The sequence below is a fragment of the Brachycentrus maculatus genome, unplaced genomic scaffold (genome assembly GCF_059751285.1).
Source record: "Brachycentrus maculatus isolate JH-2025_06_01 unplaced genomic scaffold, ASM5975128v1 h1tg001194l, whole genome shotgun sequence".
Lineage (NCBI taxonomy): Eukaryota > Metazoa > Arthropoda > Insecta > Trichoptera > Brachycentridae > Brachycentrus > Brachycentrus maculatus.
The window spans coordinates 1-20,083 of NW_028281881.1; the positions used below are offsets into that span (position 1 = coordinate 1).

At 37.1% G+C, this 20,083-nt stretch overlaps 1 protein-coding gene across 1 annotated transcript; it reads left to right on the forward strand.

Moving 5' to 3' along the window:
* Positions 1-210: 210 nt before the first annotated feature.
* Positions 211-19,191, forward strand: LOC148299304 (uncharacterized; the record flags this gene model as incomplete). Its single annotated transcript, XM_088276215.1, has 13 exons — positions 211-387; positions 1,857-1,968; positions 3,796-3,869; positions 6,282-6,397; positions 8,075-8,149; positions 9,346-9,462; positions 10,302-10,440; positions 11,380-11,458; positions 12,455-12,592; positions 13,627-13,752; positions 15,746-15,854; positions 16,930-16,998; positions 19,066-19,191. Coding segments are annotated over 13 exons (1,442 nt in total), but the record flags the coding sequence as incomplete, so codon positions are not given.
* Positions 19,192-20,083: the final 892 nt, after the last annotated feature.

Below are 20,083 nucleotides of genomic sequence, written 5' to 3' on the forward strand. Positions count from 1 at the left end.
TATAAGTGATTTTTTCACTGTAATATTTTTTCAATATTGCCCTGGACTGGTACCTGAAGCGGAGGGCTGATCACCTTTCCTTCGTGTGTAAACGATCTAGATAACACTGTGTTCATATGAAGCAGTGCCCTATGCACCATTGGGGTGTGGATAAGGGTTTAATAATAATATTGGTGGCATTTATAATTGAGAGTTGGTGTGTTTTTCCAGTTCACATTGAGAGTGTGAACCCACTCACCGGACAGCCCGGAGACATCATAGTCTCCGCGTCGGGGGACCAGGGCTTCGTGTCCATCGACGGGAAGCGGACTTACCTCAACTTGCTGGGGGAGGGCGAGGCCACCTCCACGCAGTTCAGGGCCAGCAGTGTGGTCAAACCTACAGCAGGTATGTTTGGATCATTAAAATCTCACAACTGCATTCCCGGACCTGATACAGAAGCATCCAGGCTTCCTGGCAGACTCTTCCACTCTTGCAAAGCCGTTTTTTATCTGGTGGTTTGTGAGGAATGAAGAGATAAGGCGTAGGACGCAGCAAATCTTGGTCACAACTGTCGTCAAGAAAAGGCGATTCAGTTGGCTCAGCCATGTGCTCCGCATGCCTCCCGAGAGCTGCCATCAAGCTTGCCTCTTTTACATGAGATGTTTTATTTATTTATTTTATTAACAGCATTACTGGCTTTTATAAAAAATAACATAGAAATTATGAATTAAGATAGATTACATAGAAAATAACGATGTATGATAGATGTGCGAATAGTGAAATAAGGAAGGAATGCAAAGCTGAGATAAGCATTATCGATAAAATTAAGAAAGGTGTGGTGAGATGGACATGTGGAACGAATGAGTGACGAAAGAACGGTAAAACAAATTTATGAGGCGAATGTTAGTGGGAAAAGAAGCAGAGGAAGACCGAGAAAAACATGGCACGATCAGGTATGCCAAATACTTGAAAGTGGTCAGTTTAGGAGTCGTAACAATCGGCGGGTATGTATGAGGAGATGCATGAACGTGGAAGAGGCGAAGAATGTTTGCAAGGACAGAGTGGTGTGGCGCTCTATTCTCTCTGCCTACCCCTGCGGAGAAGCAGCGTGATGGTTAGTTAGTTAGTTAGTTAGTTACATAGAAATTAATATAAAATAAAAGTTACAATAATGTAAAACGAAAAGATAAGTATAAGTAATAAAACAAATGCAAAACTTGGTGAGAAAAAAGGTTGAAAAAAATTGGTACAAATTAGGGAAGTTAATAATCGAAATAAAATTCATACCAAGAGATCCAAAAAGTGCTTTGTAAATTTCGTAACACTCGCTCCTTTTAAGAACGTAATAAATCAAAATTCGTAAATTTTCAGTTGTCCATGTTTTCGGAATGCCCAGAAAATGTACTATATCCCAGCAAAAATGGCATATTTTTAACTTAATATTTACCCGCTACAGGGCAGAATGTTTTGTTTTAGCATTTTGAAGAAAAGGTATTGTATAATTATTATTTTAAATATACAAAAATTTTTTCAAATGGAGAAAAAACCTTCAGGTTTTACCTAAAAAGATCTGTTACACAGTAAAAAGTTCAATAAGTGGCTTGATATTTATTTTTGATACATTGTAATATGTTTTTAAACTTTAAAAACGTTCTCCTGAAAAATCAAGTTTTTTGATTTATGACGTTCTTGAAAAGAGTGAGTGATATGTGTTCACTGGCAGTATGCAGAATTTGTACGCTTTTCTTTTTAGACAGGTCAGAATCTCCTTATTTTGCAAACAAAGCTTCCATCCAAAACTTTAACCTAATAAATGGTTGTACAAACTTAGGATCATTTAAATGTTGGTTCTTATTGGCATGTGACTGTTGCAGCCATCACTGGGACGGGATATGCGGTGCCAGAGATAGAGGCGGCCCAGGTACCGGGATCGGGACACAGACCAGCTCCTCCTTCTAGAAGGACCACCGCACAGCCGCCAGTCAGGTCAGATTTGAGACAGTTTCAAAAATAATCCAAGATTAGACTAGATCAATTAAGAGAAATAAAAAAAAATATCTGAGATTAAACTAGATGGATCAGATTTTGACACAGTTTAAACAATAATCCAAGATTAGACTAGATAGGTTACATTGAGACAGTTTAAACAATTATCCAAGATAAGACCAGATAGGTCAGATAGAGAGACGGTTTAATCAATAATCCAAGATTACACTAGATCGATTAAGAGAAATGAAAAAAATATCTGAGATTAAACTAGATGGATCAGATTTTGACACAGTTTAAACAATAATCCAAGATTAGACTAGATAGGTTAGATTGAGACAGTTTAAACCATTATCCAAGATTAGACTAGATCGATTAAGAGAATCAAAAAAAATATATCTGCGATTAAACTAGATAGGTCAGATTTTGACACAGTTTAAACAATAATCCAAGATTAGACTAGATAGGTTAGATTGAGACATTTTAAACCATTATCCAAGATTAGACTAGAACGATTAAGAGGAATAAAAAAAATATCTGCGATTAAACTAGATGGGTCAGATTTTGACACAGTTTAAACAATAATCCAAGATTAGACTAGATAGGTTAGATTGAGACAGTTTAAACCATTATCCAAGATTAGACTAGAACGATTAAGAGGAATAAAAAAAAATATCTGCGATTAAACTAGATGGATCAGATTTTGAGACAGTTTAAACGATAATCCAAGATTAGATCAGATAGGTCAGATAGAGAGACGGTTTAAACAATAATCCAAGATTAGACTAGATCGATTAAGAGAAATGAAAAAAATATCTGAGATTAAATTAGATGGATCAAATTTTGAGACAGTTTAAACGATAATCCAAGATTAGATCAGATAAGTCAGATAGAGAGACGGTTTAAACAATAATCCAAGATTAGACTAGATCGATTAAGAGAAATACAAAAAAATATCTGAGATTAAACTAGATAGATCAGATTTTGATACAGTTTAAACAATAATCCAAGATTAGAATAGATAGGTCGGATTGAGAGAAAGTTTAAATAATAATCCAAGATTAGATTATACGTCATATTGCATGTGTTGCTGTTACGTTCAACAGATGGAGCTGCCATGTTTTTGTTGTTGTTCGTCCGCCTCCATAGTGTAGTGGTAAATACGCTAGGCTACCATGGTGGAGGACCCGGGTTCGATTCCCAAGAGGGTCCAAATAAATATTATTGATTTTTCAGTCTCATATATATTTAATATGACCCTGGACTGGTACCTGAAGCGGAAGGCTGATCGCCTTTCCTGCTTGTATTTAACGATCAAGATAACACTGTTTCTATACGATGCAGTGCCCTATGCACCATTGGGTACGGATAAATGAAAATATACATAACATGTGTTTGACGAATAGCCACTTATGGGATTGAGGCAAGAGCAGATCCTTCTAGAAAAAAATCTCGACTTGGAACCTCCGAGATGAAGACTCTCCGATCCATAACCGGAAACACATTGCGAGACCGAGTTAGAAATACCGACATCCGGAGCATGTGTAAAACGGAGGATATCGTGAGGTGGGGACGACAACGAAGGCGATACTGGAATGATCATCTATACAGAATGTCAGAAGACAGACTTCCACGTATCGCCCTCCAAGGCAACCCTGAAGGACGCAGACCCCCAGGCAGACCTCCGAAAAGATGGAAAGACAGCTGAGAGTCATGCGGATGGAAAGATGGAAAGACATGCGGAGGCACAAACAGATCCCTAAGATCTATAAAAAGAAGATAATCAAATGAGATTTCCATCTAATTTTTTTCTTTCTTTTCTTTTAGAATTGACACTTGCATAGTCGGAGACGATTCTACGTGTGATCAGACTCAGAACGAAAAGTGTAAGACCGACCTAGGTAAGCATTTATTTATTTATTCTTTTTTTTTTTTCGTAGTCCGCCTCCGTAGTGTAATGGTCAGCACGCTCGGCTACCATTCTGGAGGTCCCGGGTTCGATTCCCAAGGGGGGTAAAATAAATATAAGTGATTTTTTCACTGTAATATTTATTCAAAATTACCATGGACTGGTACCTGAAGCGGAGGGCTGATCACCTTTCCTTCATGTATCAACGATCAAGATAACACTGTGTTTATATGACACAGTGCCCTATGCACCATTGGGGTGCGGATAAGGGTTTTATTTAATTTTTTTTTTTCACCATACAAAATTTCAAATTACAATAACGTGCCTGTACAGAATTTCCCTGTGCCGAAGGCACATTTTACCAAACTCATATTCAAAACTCTATTAAAGAAAATTGACGACATGCAATCAAATACGACATGGCCGAATGACGCAATCTATACCATAATCCCACCACCATAATCTATTTGTGAATAACTCTTTTATACTTAGTTTCTATTTTTAATGACTCAGACAGACGTCGTGGCTTAGTCAGGTGGAAGCTCGACTGTGGAACTGGCGTTGCATGTTCGATTCCCGTCAAATGCAAAATGAATTCAAGAAATATTAATTTTCAATTGGTCTATTTATTTATTGAACAGATAATGCCCTTAACATAATACATATATCGCTCATTCCTTTATACTTGTATCAAAAATCGTCAATTTTCAGTTGTGCATGTTTTCGTAATGCCCAGAAAATGTACTATATTCCAGCAAAAGAGGCATATTTTTAACTTAATATTTACCCGCTACAGGGCAGAAAGTGTTGTTTTTGCATTTTGAAGAAAAGGCATTGTTAAATAATTTTTTTAAATAATTTTCTAATGGAAAAAAAAAATTCAAGTTTTACCTAAAAATATCTGTTGCAAAGTAAAAACTTTCAATAAGTGGCTTGATTTATGTATTAATTTTAAATCAAACACAGATTTTTTGAGTCTACTAAGTTTGATTGAAGAAAAATCTGTGTTTGATTTAAAATTAATACATAAATTAAAATGGAGTTCTACAAATTAAACGCCAAGTCAGTAAATTAAGTGGCTTGATATTTATTTTTAACCCATTTCATTATATTTTTTAACTTTGAAAACGATCTCCTGAAAAATCAAGTTTTTTGATATAAGATGTTCTTGAAAGGAGTGAGCGATATACAGTATCTTATATAATAATACACTTATGAATACACTAATAGAGAAACAAAAAGTCTTAAACATAAAATAATAATAAAATAACAAATAGTAAGCACGGGTTAATACACGTCTCCTTCACACACTATCAGCGAGCAGCGAGAGAGGGTGAAACACAACGTTTACATTTATCCATTATAACATGGAGAAGAAATGCTGAGAAAGTACACACTTCAAGGTGGATAACAATATATTAAATAAATCTATACTTTCAAAAGCATTGGCTAACATTGGTCTAGGGAGTGTCAGAAATGAAGACTCTAAGAAGCATATCGGGCAAGAGTCTTCGAGATAGAATAAGAAACGTCAGGATAAGGGAAATATGCTAGATGAAAGATGTCGTTAGGTGGGGAAGGCAACGAAGGAGACAATGGTATGCGCGTGTGAGGAGAATGGATCCATCTAGACTCCCCCACATTGTACTGCACTAAAACCCCAAGGTAAACGGCTCCCGGGCAGACCACCAAATAGATGGATTGACAGCTGGGAATTGACATCGCAGGAGGCTAATTCCCTCACGGAGAGACGCCTGTGCGCGACGGTATTTCGCCGTTTTTTAAATGATTACTTTTATCATGTATTTAGTTAAGAAACGATTTATTTTCCTAAACAAAAACATACATTGGGATTCATTGTGCCCTTTTGGTACTCTATAATACACTTGTGTCACATTATTCTTGAAATATATCGTAATATAAACAAATAAGATCGTAACATAAATAAATCAGAGCACACATCGTGTGTCACTCTTACCCACTGGCGATGCGTAGCGTTGAGAGTGAGACAGATATAGGGCATGATTATGGCGCGGACTAGTTATCGACCTCAAGAAAAATCAGGGATCTGTTCATTTATTTATCCTTGTGATGTTACAAATTATTAGTCAGATATTTCAACAGATGTCATAAGGCCAAGGATGAAGGAGGAGGTATTATTTTATCCAAAGTTCCACACCATGAAAAAATCCCTCCAATTTAAACTGAAGTTCGAAACTTGGAGCAAAGTAAAAACACATACGGTTATGTCAGCCGCGTATGGGGCATGTTTTGTTAAAACACATAAGGTTATGCGAGCCGCGTGGATCCGGTTAAAAAAGAACCACAAGGCCAACACCATAATGAAGAACAATAAAAAGTTTTTTTAATGTGTGTTGTGATGTTATAATGTTTTATTTTTCAGGCATATCCAGTTGCCACTGTCGACCAGGGTACGCGAGAAGGAATCACCGGGATCCATGCAGAAAGGTTGCTGCTATGGTGTTCAGTTTGAGGGTAGATCGAATGTATGACAGAAAAGTAAGTTCTTGCATTTACTATGACATATATCCAGTTTTGGGCTGTAGGGAACTCGGAGGGGCTCGCGCAAGCCCCTTGTTAAATTTGACTTAGGCCGGCGAGCCCCTTGTGAACCTGTTAACCGGCCGGGATTCTTGGAAGTTCTGTATATATGAACCAATTAAGAAACCTTGTTCCAAGAATTTGAGTAGTGTGGTTGCCAATAATGGGTAGAATTGGTGAATGTTACACGTGTGTAAAGTGATCACTTAAACCAGCCTATGACGGTCGTCAGACCCGTAAATGCCCAGACTTCCATATTCTTCTTCATCTTTGATGAGATGTCAAAAAATAATATAAAATATTATATTGAAAGTAAACAATAACATATATAAACTAAATTTTCAATCAAAACATGGCATTCTCTGGTATTCTAATGTGTTTTAGATAGTTAGATACATTGGATAGATAGCCCCATGTTAACCCGTAAGCTGCGGATCGCATCCATTGTCGTTTTTTATAGAAGTACCGTTGACTGCGGATCGCATGCATAGTCGTTTTTCAACTTTACGTACTTATATCAACACCTATGGATAATTTTTTGCACTTAAATTTGGTTCGAGGCATGGATGAATTAGTTCTCTTTGATTTACTGTCATAAAATATCAAAATTATTTGAATTTAGTGTCAACTTTATCGTGAATACTTCCGGTCGGCTCGTGCTCCGCAGATACGACAGCCGCGTCTTTTATACAGCCGCCATACTTTAGGCCGCGAGTCCGTAAATGTTAATATTTTTGTGTAAATACACCATAAAAACATAATAAGTAAAGTGCATTGTGTACTGTGAACATCTATGATGGATATCCAAAAGTTTCACTACAAAAAATAGGCAAAAATATGCTTTTTTTGTCAAAAATATTGTAATGTAAAATAATCCAGCACGGGACGGAAAGTTTGACACTCGAAATCGAACAGGTTAGAGGACCTTTTAACCGCGTTAACTTTGTTCCTAAGAGACGCCCGTGCGCGGCGGTATTTCGCCGTTTTTTAAATGATTACTTTTATCATGCATTTAGTTAAGAAACGATTTATTTTCCTAAACAAAAACGTTCGATGGGATTCATTGTGCCTTTTTGGTACTCTATAATACACGTGTGTCACATTATTCTTGAAATATATCGTAATATAAACAAATTAGATCGTAACATAAATAAATCAAAGCAAGCATCGTGTGTCACTCTTACCCACTGGCGATGGGTAGCGTCGAGAGTGAGACAGATATAGGGCGTGATTATGGCGCGGACTAATTACCGACCGCAAGAAAAATCAGGGATCTGTTCTTTAATTTATCTTTGTGATGTTACAAATTATTAGTCAGATATTTCAACAGATGTCATAAGGCCAAGGATTGACGTATTATTTTATCCAAAGTTCCACACCATGAAAAAATCCCTCCAAGTTGAACTGAGGTTCGAAACTTGGAGCAATGTAAAAACACAAACGCTTTTAAAAAATTGGCAGTCCACCCCGGCATATATCCGGTACAAAACGTGTGCATGGTAGCTAAACTCGCAGTCCATAAAGAAATAGGTCACTCTGATGTATGGAAGCTAAACACACAATTGGCAAAATAACACAAACTTTTGGTCATAGCGGTGTCCAAACATAATAAAATCTATTTTTTGATTGTTTTAGATTACCTGGGATAATAAATTGAGAGACAGAGAGTCAGAACCTTACCAACAACTGAGTTACGAAGCTGTCCGAGCCGTAAGTATTTATTTAAATATTGAAGAAATTGAACCAGGTTCCAGTCCTGGTTCCAACTCTAATGTATAGAAGTGAAACATGGAGTTGGCAAAAGAAGGATGAAAGTAGACTGAATGCAGTCGAAATGCGATCTCTCAGAAGAACGTGCGACAAAACGATATGTGATAGATGTGCGAATAGTGAAATAAAAAAGGAATGCAAAGCTGAGATAAGCATTATCGATAAAATTAGGAGAAAGGTGTGTTGAGATGGTTTGGACATGTGGAACGAATGAGTGACGAAAGAACGGTAAAACAAATTTATGAGGCGAATGTTAGTGGGAAAAGAAGCAGAGGAAGACCGAGAAAAACATGGCACGATCAGGTATGCCAAATACTTGAAAGTGGTCAGGTTAGGAGTCGTAACAATCGGCGGGTATGTATGAGGAGATGCATGAACGTGGAAGAGGCGAAGAATGTTTGCAAGGACAGAGTGGTGTGGCGCTCTATTCTCTCTGCCTACCCCTGCGGGGAAGCGGCGTGATGGTTAGTTAGTTAATCGGTCGGTACCGCGAGATCTACGTACTTAAATATCACCATGTATTTTTATGTCTGCTAGCGACATGTTATTTCATTCACTCTTATAGATGTCCGCCTCCGTAGTGTAATGGTCAGCACGCTCAGCTACCGTTCTGGAGGTCCCGGGTTCGATTCCCAAGGGGGGTAAAATAAATATGTATAAGTGATTTTTTCACTGTAATATTTATTCTATATTACCATGGACTGGTACCTGAAGCGGAGGGCTGATCACCTTTCCTTCATGTGTAAACGATCAAGATAACACTGCGTTAATATGACACAGTGCCCTATGCACCATAGGGGTGCGGATAGGGGTTTATCTTTATCTTATAGATGTGGTTCTATCATAACGAGAGAGCGAGACAACTGAACTATTCACCTTTCATTTAATCTAGTGTCCAGATATTCTAGTGTCCACTACTCGCACTCAGTCGTTGCATGATGGCATGTGGTAGCTATGACTCAGCTGGCGGCGAGTTAGTACTTGCTGCGAGCTGCGTACTACGATTTCCATACAAATATGAACTGGGGTATTTTGTTCTTCGGATCAATTTTTAGATGATCAGTAAAGGAAGTGTCCTATGGACCATTGGTTGAAACTACGGATGAAAGATGAACCTAATCTATGGTAATTTTTAGGTGGACTCTGCATTCTCGATGACTCCATACTCGGATGAGTTCGTGAGTGGTTCGGTCAATACAATCTACAAGGGAGAGGAAGGCGAGTCTGGCGTCTTCGTCAATGTCACTGTACTGGTAAGATGCTTGGTATTATTTGTGTTTTTAAATGGACAAAATATCATATAAATCCAGGATTATAATCCTGGATTCGGACCTCACATACTAATAAAAGAGTTTCTGCTCAGCAAAAAAAGCTTCTTTTCATCTCACCAATAGATGTCTCTGGTGATTCAAGAGCAATTTTTCAAAATTGGTTTACATGTATATATATATATATATATATATATACAGAACTTCCAAGAATTTGAGTAGTGTGGTTGTCTATAATGGGTAGAAGTGGTGAATGTTTTTAAATGGACAAAATATCATATAAATCCAGGATTCAGACCTCACATACTAATAAAAGAGTTTCTGCTCAATAAAAAAAGCTTCTTTTCATCTCACCAATAGATGTCTCTAGTAAAGTTCTAGTGATTCAAGAGAAATGTTTCAAAATTGGTTTACATGTATATATATAACATGTGCGTTTTTTTCTTTGTCCTAAAATGAAATAAAATACGAAGATCATTGTCCTTTACTTAAGTCGGCAGTTGGTACTTACAAAGCAATAAACGCGTGTGGGGAAAGCCCATAAATCATTTTTTATTCGCAGATTTTGAGTTTTCGGCGGTTGTTAAACTGTGTTGTTATTTTCTAATATTTAATTAGTGTTTTTAACATGTTTTTTTACTTTTGTGATTTGTGGACTAACATGATTTTATTTTGAGACGTTAGAGACCATTTAACCGTTTTTGTATTGTTTTCGAGTTCAACCTCAGAGCATTCTTGTATTACAATAAAACAGCTGTCTAATGTCGCCCGCCTCAAGATACAGTTTTATCAAAACATTGCCGTAACTAATGTGTTAATTTCAGTTAGAGGAGAGTGGAGAGCTCAAAGGAGGTGGTGACATCACGCGACATCTGCTGGGGGTCATTCAGAGGAGGAGCAACAATGTCGGACAGTCGGCTCTCTGGGTGGACCAGCCTCGCGGCAGTGTTTCAGCTTTGCAAGGTACCATCAATTACAGGTGTTCCTAGTATATCAGCCACAGGTACAAATACTACGCTACGCCAAGAGATCATTACACCATAGATACTTGATGGAACTATAATACATTGATGGTTAATGAAAAATTGGTCACTAAACAATTGTCCGCCTCAGAAGTGTAATGGTCAGCACGCTCGGCTACCGTTCTGGAGGTCCCGGGTTCGATTCCCAAGGGGGGTAAAATAAATATAAGTCATTTTTTCACTCTAATATTTATTTATTATTACCCTGGACTGGTACCTGAAGCGGAGGGCTGATCACCTTTCCTTCGTGTGTAAACGATCAAAATAACACTGCGTTTATATGACGCAGTGCCCTATGCACCATTGGGTGCGGATAAGGGTTTTATTATATATAATACATACAATATTCTTCTTCTTCAATTCCTTATCCGCACCCCAATGGTGCATAGGGCACTGCATCATATGTTATCTTGATCGTTAACACATACAATATACTAGCCACCAACGAAGATATAAGAAAGGAATAAAAGGCTGAACAAGGGATAGTTGAAAAGATTAGGAAGAGTTTTTTTTTTTCAATTCAATTTATTAGAATTTATATATACATAACAAACTATAAAGTTTTTAAATCGTATACATTAAAAATACATTAAAATAAAATATATGCAAGAACTATTGCTAAAGGTGTAGAAGAATCCCGCTTCGGAAAACTCCTTCAGACACACGGAACAGACCAATATTCAATGAGATATTGTTCAACGTAGCGGTAGCTCTTCCTACAGGCATAACCATCGGCAGGTTGGTCCTGTGTATAGGAATGTGAAACAATCTATGTAATCTGGTTCGAACCCACTCTACGACAATTTGATACCTAATTCTAATAATGAGCAGGGGTGATCACTTTTTTTACGTATTTAATCAAATAATGCTTTCATTTCAGATTTAGATGAATGTTCTTCACCGGAGCTGAATGATTGTCACGAACTGGCTACTTGCACTAATGTATGGGGATCATTCAAGTAAGTGTATTACTGATATGTCGCTAGATATATATGTATGTATATATATATATATATATATATATATATATATATATATATATATATATATATATATATATATATATATATATATATATATATATATATATATATATATATATATATATATATATATATATATATATGTATATATATATATATATATAAAATATATGTTATATTAAGAAATTTATATTATTTCAAATACATACGTATATATGAAATAAATTAATGCAAGAAATTCCTTCGAATGTATTAAAAAAAAAACGGAACTCAGAAAAACGGAACTCTCAAGAAATTCAGGGGTTAAATATTGTACAGTAATCCTGTATACAGTATTCTGCAATGTAATATCAGTGTGTGTGTCCGCCTCCGTAGTGTAATGGTCAGCACGCTCGGCTACCGTTCTGGAGGTCCCGGGTTCGATTCCCAGGGGGGGGTAAAATAAATATAAGTGATTTTTTCACTGTAATATTTATTCAATATTACCCTGGACTGGTACCCGAAGCGGAGGGCTGATCACCTTTCCTTCATGTGTAAACGATCAAGATAACACTGCGTTAATATGACACAGTGCCCTATGCACCATTGGGGTGTGGATAAGGGTTTTATTTATTTATATATTAATATCAGTGTTGGAGCAATGTAGGAGATCATCCTCTCAGAATGATCAATACATTTGATAGATGTTGATTTCAACATACTTTGCATGTCTACTTTTATTTTGGCACTTCTAGCATCTCCAAGGGCTTCCAAAATCTCCTAGAAGACCTCTCTAGCCCCTATAGGAAGATGACAGAGCCCACTAATCTAATTACTAATCCCATAGTAAATAATACTATAAATCCATAGTGGTGTCCCGCAGGGCTCTCTTCTAGACCCATTACTTTTTTTTTAAATCCAAAGAACCTAACCTTCAATTAACCTAAACTAACCTAAACATACACCCAATCTAACCTGACTTGCTCCTGTCAGATGTGAGTGTCCAGAGGAAGCGAGAGATGCATGGGCGGAACAGCCTGGAAGAGCGGGACGGCACTGCCACACCTGCCCACCCACACACTGCAGCAACAGGGGGACATGCTCGTATAGAGGAGGACAACCAGTGTGCTCGTACGTACCAGCTATTTTTTTCTTCTTTGCATTATGCAATACATTATAATTAGTTGTACAAAAAATATATAATATTAATACAAAAAAAAGACCACACAAAGGTATGGCCTGTGTGCGGGTATACATTATATTTTAGATTATAATAAAGGGCACTGACAAGAATACAATGGATATTGTCTGCGTCCTATATGCTCATACCATCTCAATTATATATCTTGATGTAACTTCTTCTCCGTCTTATTCCTTACTACTGAGGATTGTGACGCTTGTGGAAGCAATGACTCTTCTCCAGCTATCCCTTGACAGCGCTGCACGTAGCGCTCCAACCACCGAGGTGCCTGCTGCTGCCTTAACAACATCGGTCCATCGTGTGGGGACCTTCCTCTCCCTCTCTTCTCCTCCAGGCTACCCATCACAACTAGTCGTTCCAGGCTATCCTGTCCACGCGCAACATATCCAAAGAACTGGAGACATTTGCCGGAGTCAAGCCATCCAAGTGTAGTTCCTGGCGAATGGACTCGTTGGTGCGTCTAGCTGTCCATGGAATCCGGAGCATTCGCCTCCAACACCACCTTTCGAAGGCGTCAATTATTTTCCTTTCTGCTGCTTTTATGGTCCATGTTTCAGCAGCAAAGAGAAAAATGGAGTGGACCAAGCTCCTGACAAGCTTTATCTTGGTGTTGTTACTCACGCCCCGGTCTCTCCAGATTTTTTATAATTCTTCTATCCAATTTTTTTATTTATTTATTTAATATAGTTACATTTTTAAGTACAATATAATACATTTTTAAAATATTTATACTTATGGCAAACTTTTAGTTTTAGATTCGCTGTGCCTCTCCAAAAAAGAGACTGAGCTCTTGTGCTTGGAGAGGGACTTACACTCAAGGTTTAATGTTTTATATAATTAATGGTATAATAGTCTTTTTTATATTTTTTTTCAGGATTTAGATGTAATGGGCTTCAATTTTTTTATTTAGAATTTCCAAATTGAAACCAATTCTCAATTAAAATAATAATCTGTAAATTTGCAGGTGCACTGGAGCTTACTACGGGTCCCAGTGTGAGGTGGACGGCGAAGTGGTGGGGGTCGCAGTCGGGGCAAGTCTAGCTGCTCTTCTGGTCATCCTCATCACTCTGGCCTGCCTTGTCATGTGGAGGTAAGTCAAAATCATTCATTAATTTGAAACGATACTTCTTTCCTTGCTAGTCAAAAATTCAATATGGCTATATCCGCTACAAAGACCAAGAGCATGGTGTTCTCTCGGATCCCAGTGGGATGTAGCGTGACTGTGGATGGCGTCTTGGTAGATCAGGTGGAAAAGTTTATATACTGTGGCTGTGGACCTGTGTGGTCAAACGGATCTGTCATACGAAGTGATGGGGCAAGTGAACAAAGCTGCGGCCATCTCAGGATGCCTGAAAATGCTTTATGGAAAAACCCTGAGATGAAGATCGGCAGCAAGATCAAGATATACAAAACTTGTGTCCGACCCATCGTGACGTATGGAATCCAAAGTAGAGCGGACACCGTTGCCACAAAAAACGCACTTAGAGCGTCAAAAATGAAGACTCTAAGAAGCATATCAGGAGAGCATAACACTCCTCAGGAGCAGCCGGACTGCTGACTGTCATCAGCAGACCTTCCGTTCCACTAGAAGAGGGTTCGGCATTTTGTGTCCTAGCTTGGTTTATGGTACCAACGTCCTTCACTAGTTTTATCATGTATGTAGTGTTCATAATTAGTAATATTGAAAATCTTGTCTGAAAACTTGAGACTATGACAGCGCGCTGTGCAGGCTTGCCAACTTGACGACTTACGCACTCGCTAGTCCTAAGAATAAAAGATGTGGGCAGGTATTCACACTGAAGGTATAAGTATTTTATTAAAATTAAACACTTGAATATACCAATTTAATCAGTTTTATTTATATATACGACTAGTTTCGAAAAGGACAGATGTTTTCATCTTCTGGTACAATGATGAAAACATCTGTCGTTTTCGAAACTAGTCGTATATATACATAGAACTCATTAAAGTGTTTAATTCAAGTGTTTAATTTTAATAAAATAATCATGTCATTCCACAAAGTTAATGCCGAATCAATAAATAATATGAAGGTATAAGTAATACCATATTTTAAATATTTTAAAGTAATACACACAAGAAAAGAAAAATACATATTTAAAAAAATGTCTTTATAAATTATACAGTACTTACTTTTGATTGACTACCCATTCCCTTATGTTCCTTTATGTTGCTCCATATTTTAGTTTTCCTGAAAAATGGTCGGAACTTTTTTTCTTGATGTGATTGGGAATAAGAATATGTCCATGGAAGCCAAGCTAGCGGTTCACAACGGCGTGCTAGTACCGACACTAATGTATGGAAGCGAAACATGGAACTGGCAAAGGAAGGATGAAAGCAGAGTGAACGCTGTTGAAATGCGCTCCCTCAGACGAATGTGTGGAAAATCATTGTATGACAGAATTAAAAACGACGATATAAGAAAGGAATGTATGGCTGAACGAGGAATAATTGAAAAGATTAGGAAGAGCTCTTTGCGGTGGTATGGACATGTGGAGCGAATGGATAGCGAGAGAATGACTAAGAAAATATATGTGGCGAATGTGAGAGGGAAAACAGAACGTGGACGACCGAAAAAGACTTGGCACGATCAGATCAATCAGAACCTATAATCTGGCGGTGTCAAAAGTCTGCGTAATCGGAGGGCATGTATGACTAGATGTATGGATGTGAAGGAGGCGAGGAGTGTATGTCAGGACAGAAGAGTGTGGCGTTCCATCCTCTCTGCCTACCCCTGCGGGGAAACGGCGTGATGGTAGTAGTAGTAGTAATAGTGAATAAAATATAAATATAAATACAAAAGAAGATCCCACAAAGGCATGGCCTGTGTGTGGGTATAAAATATAATTTAGTCATAGCAAAGGGTATAAGGGTATAGGTATTATACGTAGAATAGTACTATGTACTGAAGTATTCTTCCATATTCACTGTTCACTCTTGGGACCATCAACCCTTGGTTGTATGTGAAGCGAACGTCATAGTCGTGCACTGGAGAATTTTTATACTTTTTACTATTAGTTGAATTATCTATTCTTTTTTTTAAATTGAAATCCTTTTTTTTTCAGTCGAAGATGGAACCGGGAACAAAAGAGCGCTGCTGGGATGGGGTCACCAGTTTTCGGCTATATGGCAGGAGCTGTCAAAGTCCCCAATATGGGACATCCACCCTATCAGGTCAGTTGAAAATAAACTAATCAGAAAATCAGCCTGATCTTGATCAGAAATAGACTATGAACAATGGCAAAAAAATAAATAGTGATTTTACACTCTAATGATTACCCTGGACTGGTGCCTGAAGCGCAGGAGTGATCACCTTACCTTCATGTAAGTAACGGTCAAGATAACTCTGCGTCAATACGATGCAGTGCCCTATGCACCATTGGGTGTGGATATGGGTTAGAAAAAGAAGAAATATGATATTAAGTGATCATTTAAACCAGCCTATGACAGGTCGAAACCTTGTAATTATCCAGACTTCCATATTCTTCTTCATCCATGTTGAGATATCAATAAAAATATCGATATAATGACTAGATGTTACCTACAAAACTACGCGAATGCATATGGCTGACTAGCCGTTAGTTTATGAATAGCAACCTGGCAACCATGGGTACAGTGAGAATTTCCAACCTCACGATATAACAGAAAAGTCGCTTTACTTAAGCCGCCATGATGAATCGCAAACAAAGATCATGAAAATGCATGATGGTAACACATATCGCTCACTCCTTTCAAGAACGTCATAAATCAAAAATCGACAGTTTTCAGTTGTGCATGTTTTCGGAATGCCCAGAAAATGTACTATATCCCAGCAAAAGAGGCATATTTTTAACTTAATATTTACCCGCTACAGGGCAGAAAGTGTTGTTTATGCATTTTGAAGAAAAGGTTTTGCTTAATTTTTTTTTTAAATTACTAAATATTTTTCAAATGGAGAAAAAAACCTTCAGGTTTTACCTAAAAAGATCTGTTGTACAGTAAAAAGTTCAAGAGGTGGCTTGATATTTATTTTTAATACATTGTATAATATTTATAAACTTTAAAAACGTTCTTCTGAAAAATCAAGTTTTTTTGATTTATGACGTTATTGAAAGGAGTGAGCAATATGTCAAGAGACTTCTTCATCTATGTTGAGATGTCATAAAAAACAAGTATATAGTTGCACAGGCACCATGTATGTTTTATACATAAAAAATTATATTACCGGATTAGAGTCGATGATACTGACAGTGTGTTTTTCTTTCAACAGGTCTCTCTGGAGGAAAGAATGCGATGGGCGCAACTAGCTGATGTAATGGCTCAGGCAAATCACTATGCGGTAAGATTTATCTCTTCTTCATCCGTTTTCGTGTCCAATCCGACAATCCGATTTCTAGTAAGACACATAACTCATAATCCGACAATCCGGTAAATATGAATCCGGAAATATTGCATGCATGCAAAATTGTAATCCGGTAATCCGGTAAATTGTAATCCGATAAAAGTGTAATCCGGTAATCCGGTAAAATTGTAATCCGGTAATCCGGTAATTCGACAATCTATAATCCGACAACCTGGTTTTACGACAAGCCGAAAATTCTTCCTCGTCCGACTATATCCTCCGTACTACACGTTTTCCGAATTTCCATGTTCCTTATTTGGTCTTTTAACATCTTTCCGGTTATCATCTCAATAAACTCACTTCTGAAGTTCTTAGAAGAGATTATAATACTTACAACCCTTATCCGCACCCAATGGTGCATAGGGCACTGCATCGAATTGACGCAGTGTTATCTTGATCATTACTTACATGAAGGCAAGGTCATCACTCTTGCGCTTCAGGAACAAGTCCAGGGTAATATTAAATAAATATTACAATGTAAAATCACTAATATTTATTTTTACCCCCCCTGGGAATCGAACCCGGGACCTCCAGCACGGTAGCTAAACACGCTAGCCATTACACCACGGAGGCGGATTATAATAAGTTGGTGAGAAATAACGTCTTTTTGACTTTATTTGTGGAGGTGTTCACCAAAACGTTACATTTTCATTATAAATGATTTTAAATAATCAGGAATTCCAGCTTGTAAGATCGTTACGTTTTGGTGCGATTTAATGATTTCATATTGGTTTAACACAGGATTGGGCACGTTTTGTCGCAACTTTAATTAAGAATTCGATAGAATACAGTCAACAGAACAGATTTGCAAGTAAAGAATTATTTGTGCAATATTTGAAATACAACCTTTTGGTGAGGACCTCCACATATCGCTCACTCCTTTCAACAACGTCATTTATCAAAAAACTTGATTTTTCAGGAGATCGTTTTTAAAGTTTTAAAATAAAATGTAATGTATTAAAAATAAATATCAAGCCACTTATTGAACTTTTTACTGTGCAACAGATCTTTTTAGGTAAAACCTGAACGTTTTTTCTCCATTTTAAAAATATTTAGTATATTTAAAAAAACAATTAAATAATACCTTTTCTTCAAAATGCAAAAACAACACTTTTTGCCCTGAGGCGGGTAAATATTAAGTTTAAAATATGCCTCTTTTGCTGGGATATAGTACATTTTCTGGGCATTCCGAAAACATGGACAGCTGAAAATTGACGATTTTCGATATGACGTTGTTGAAAGGAGTGAGCGATATCTTATCGACGTTATTTCTTTTTGAAGTTATTTCACTTCGATGTTATGTGTTATATGATTTTAATAGATAAATATGAATTGTAAGGTAATATATTTAAAATAAAAGACGGTTTTTGTTGGATTGAATTCTACATTTATTTATGTATATCTTAACACGTGACGCGTTTCGTCTTCTTAGGACATTGATTAAAGAAAACACTTCGTTTTTTACCACTTGAGTTTTATAGACTACATGTTTCAGAAGTTAAACTTCCATCATTCAGGTCTGTATAGTAACTAAAATATAAAATATAAAATTGTTCTATAAATAAGGAGAGGGGAAAGTAACTTACTTACTTCCTTACTTTTATATTTTAATAACAATTTTATATTTTATATTTTAGTTATTATACAGACCTGAATGATGGAAGTTTAACTTCTGAAACATGTAGTCTATAATAAAACTTAAGTGGTAAAAAACGAAGTGTTTTCATTAATCATTGTAACATGTCTTACCACAAAGTTAATGACGAAACAATAAATAAAATATTCTTGGGACATTATCACATTTAGTAAATATTTTTAGTCAGTGTTTGATAATGTCCTAAGAAGACGAAACGCGTCACGTATTAAGGTATACATAAATAAATGTAGAATTCAATCCAACAAAAGCCTTATTTTATTTTGGATATATTACCCAACAATTCAATATGGAATTCTACCAACTGTCTGCAGTTACAATAAATAAGATAAATATGTTTTGTGTGATAGCAGCCAGAGCCGGCTCCCGGTCATCCGGGGGCTCGCCCGCAGTCCGCCATGTACGGGGCGTATCCAACACTTCCGGTGGGAACCCTGCCCCCCGTGCCTAGACCCAGGTAAGCGCTATACCTCCCATCGCTACTGAGCGATGTGTCCCCCAAGCAGCGTTGCCAACGCCAATTTTCAGAATTCCCCAAAAATCTAGGTAGATTTCCCCAGATTGGGAAAAAACAAAGCCCCGATTCCTCACAAATTCCTGACATAATTATCCCATGAAATATAACAAGTTTTCATAAAAAATCGATAACAATTTTTTTAGAAATATAAAAGCTAATTGGACTTTTACATAAAATACATTTTTCATTTCAAACCCTTATCCGCACCCCAATGGTGCATAGGGCACTGCATTATACAAACACAGTGTTATCTTGATCGTTAACACACGAAGGAAAGGTGATCAGCCCTCCGCTTCAGGTACCAGTCAAAGGTAATATTGAATAAATATTTAAGTGAAAAAATCACGTATATTTATTTGACCCCCTCTGGGAATCGAACCCGGGACCCCCAGAACGGTAGCCGAGCGTGCTGACCATTACACCACGGAGGCGGACAAAAAATACATAGTAATTAAAATATATTTGACACGTTATAAAATATATTGTCATACAGGAGAAAGTGACAAAGTGTAATTTTTTCACAAAAACGTGATCATTGACCATTTGATATCTTACTAGCTTCATATTGCCCTGAAAAAAATCTCAAGGAATTTTAAACTTGCAAGTATAATATATTGACTTGTTAAAAATGACTAACTGCATTGGTGTTTATTTTGTTGCCAAGCAAAAGTGACTTAAATGGCCCTCCTGAACATTTTACGTTTTGTTAGTTGGTCACTTTCTCCTGTAAGACTACGATATAAGAAAGTGTAGTGTAGCATTAACAGAGTTCAAAAAATCAAAATGTTAACAATTATGTCCGCCTCCGTGGTGTAATGGTCAGCAACTTTAGCCACCGTGCTGGAGGTCCC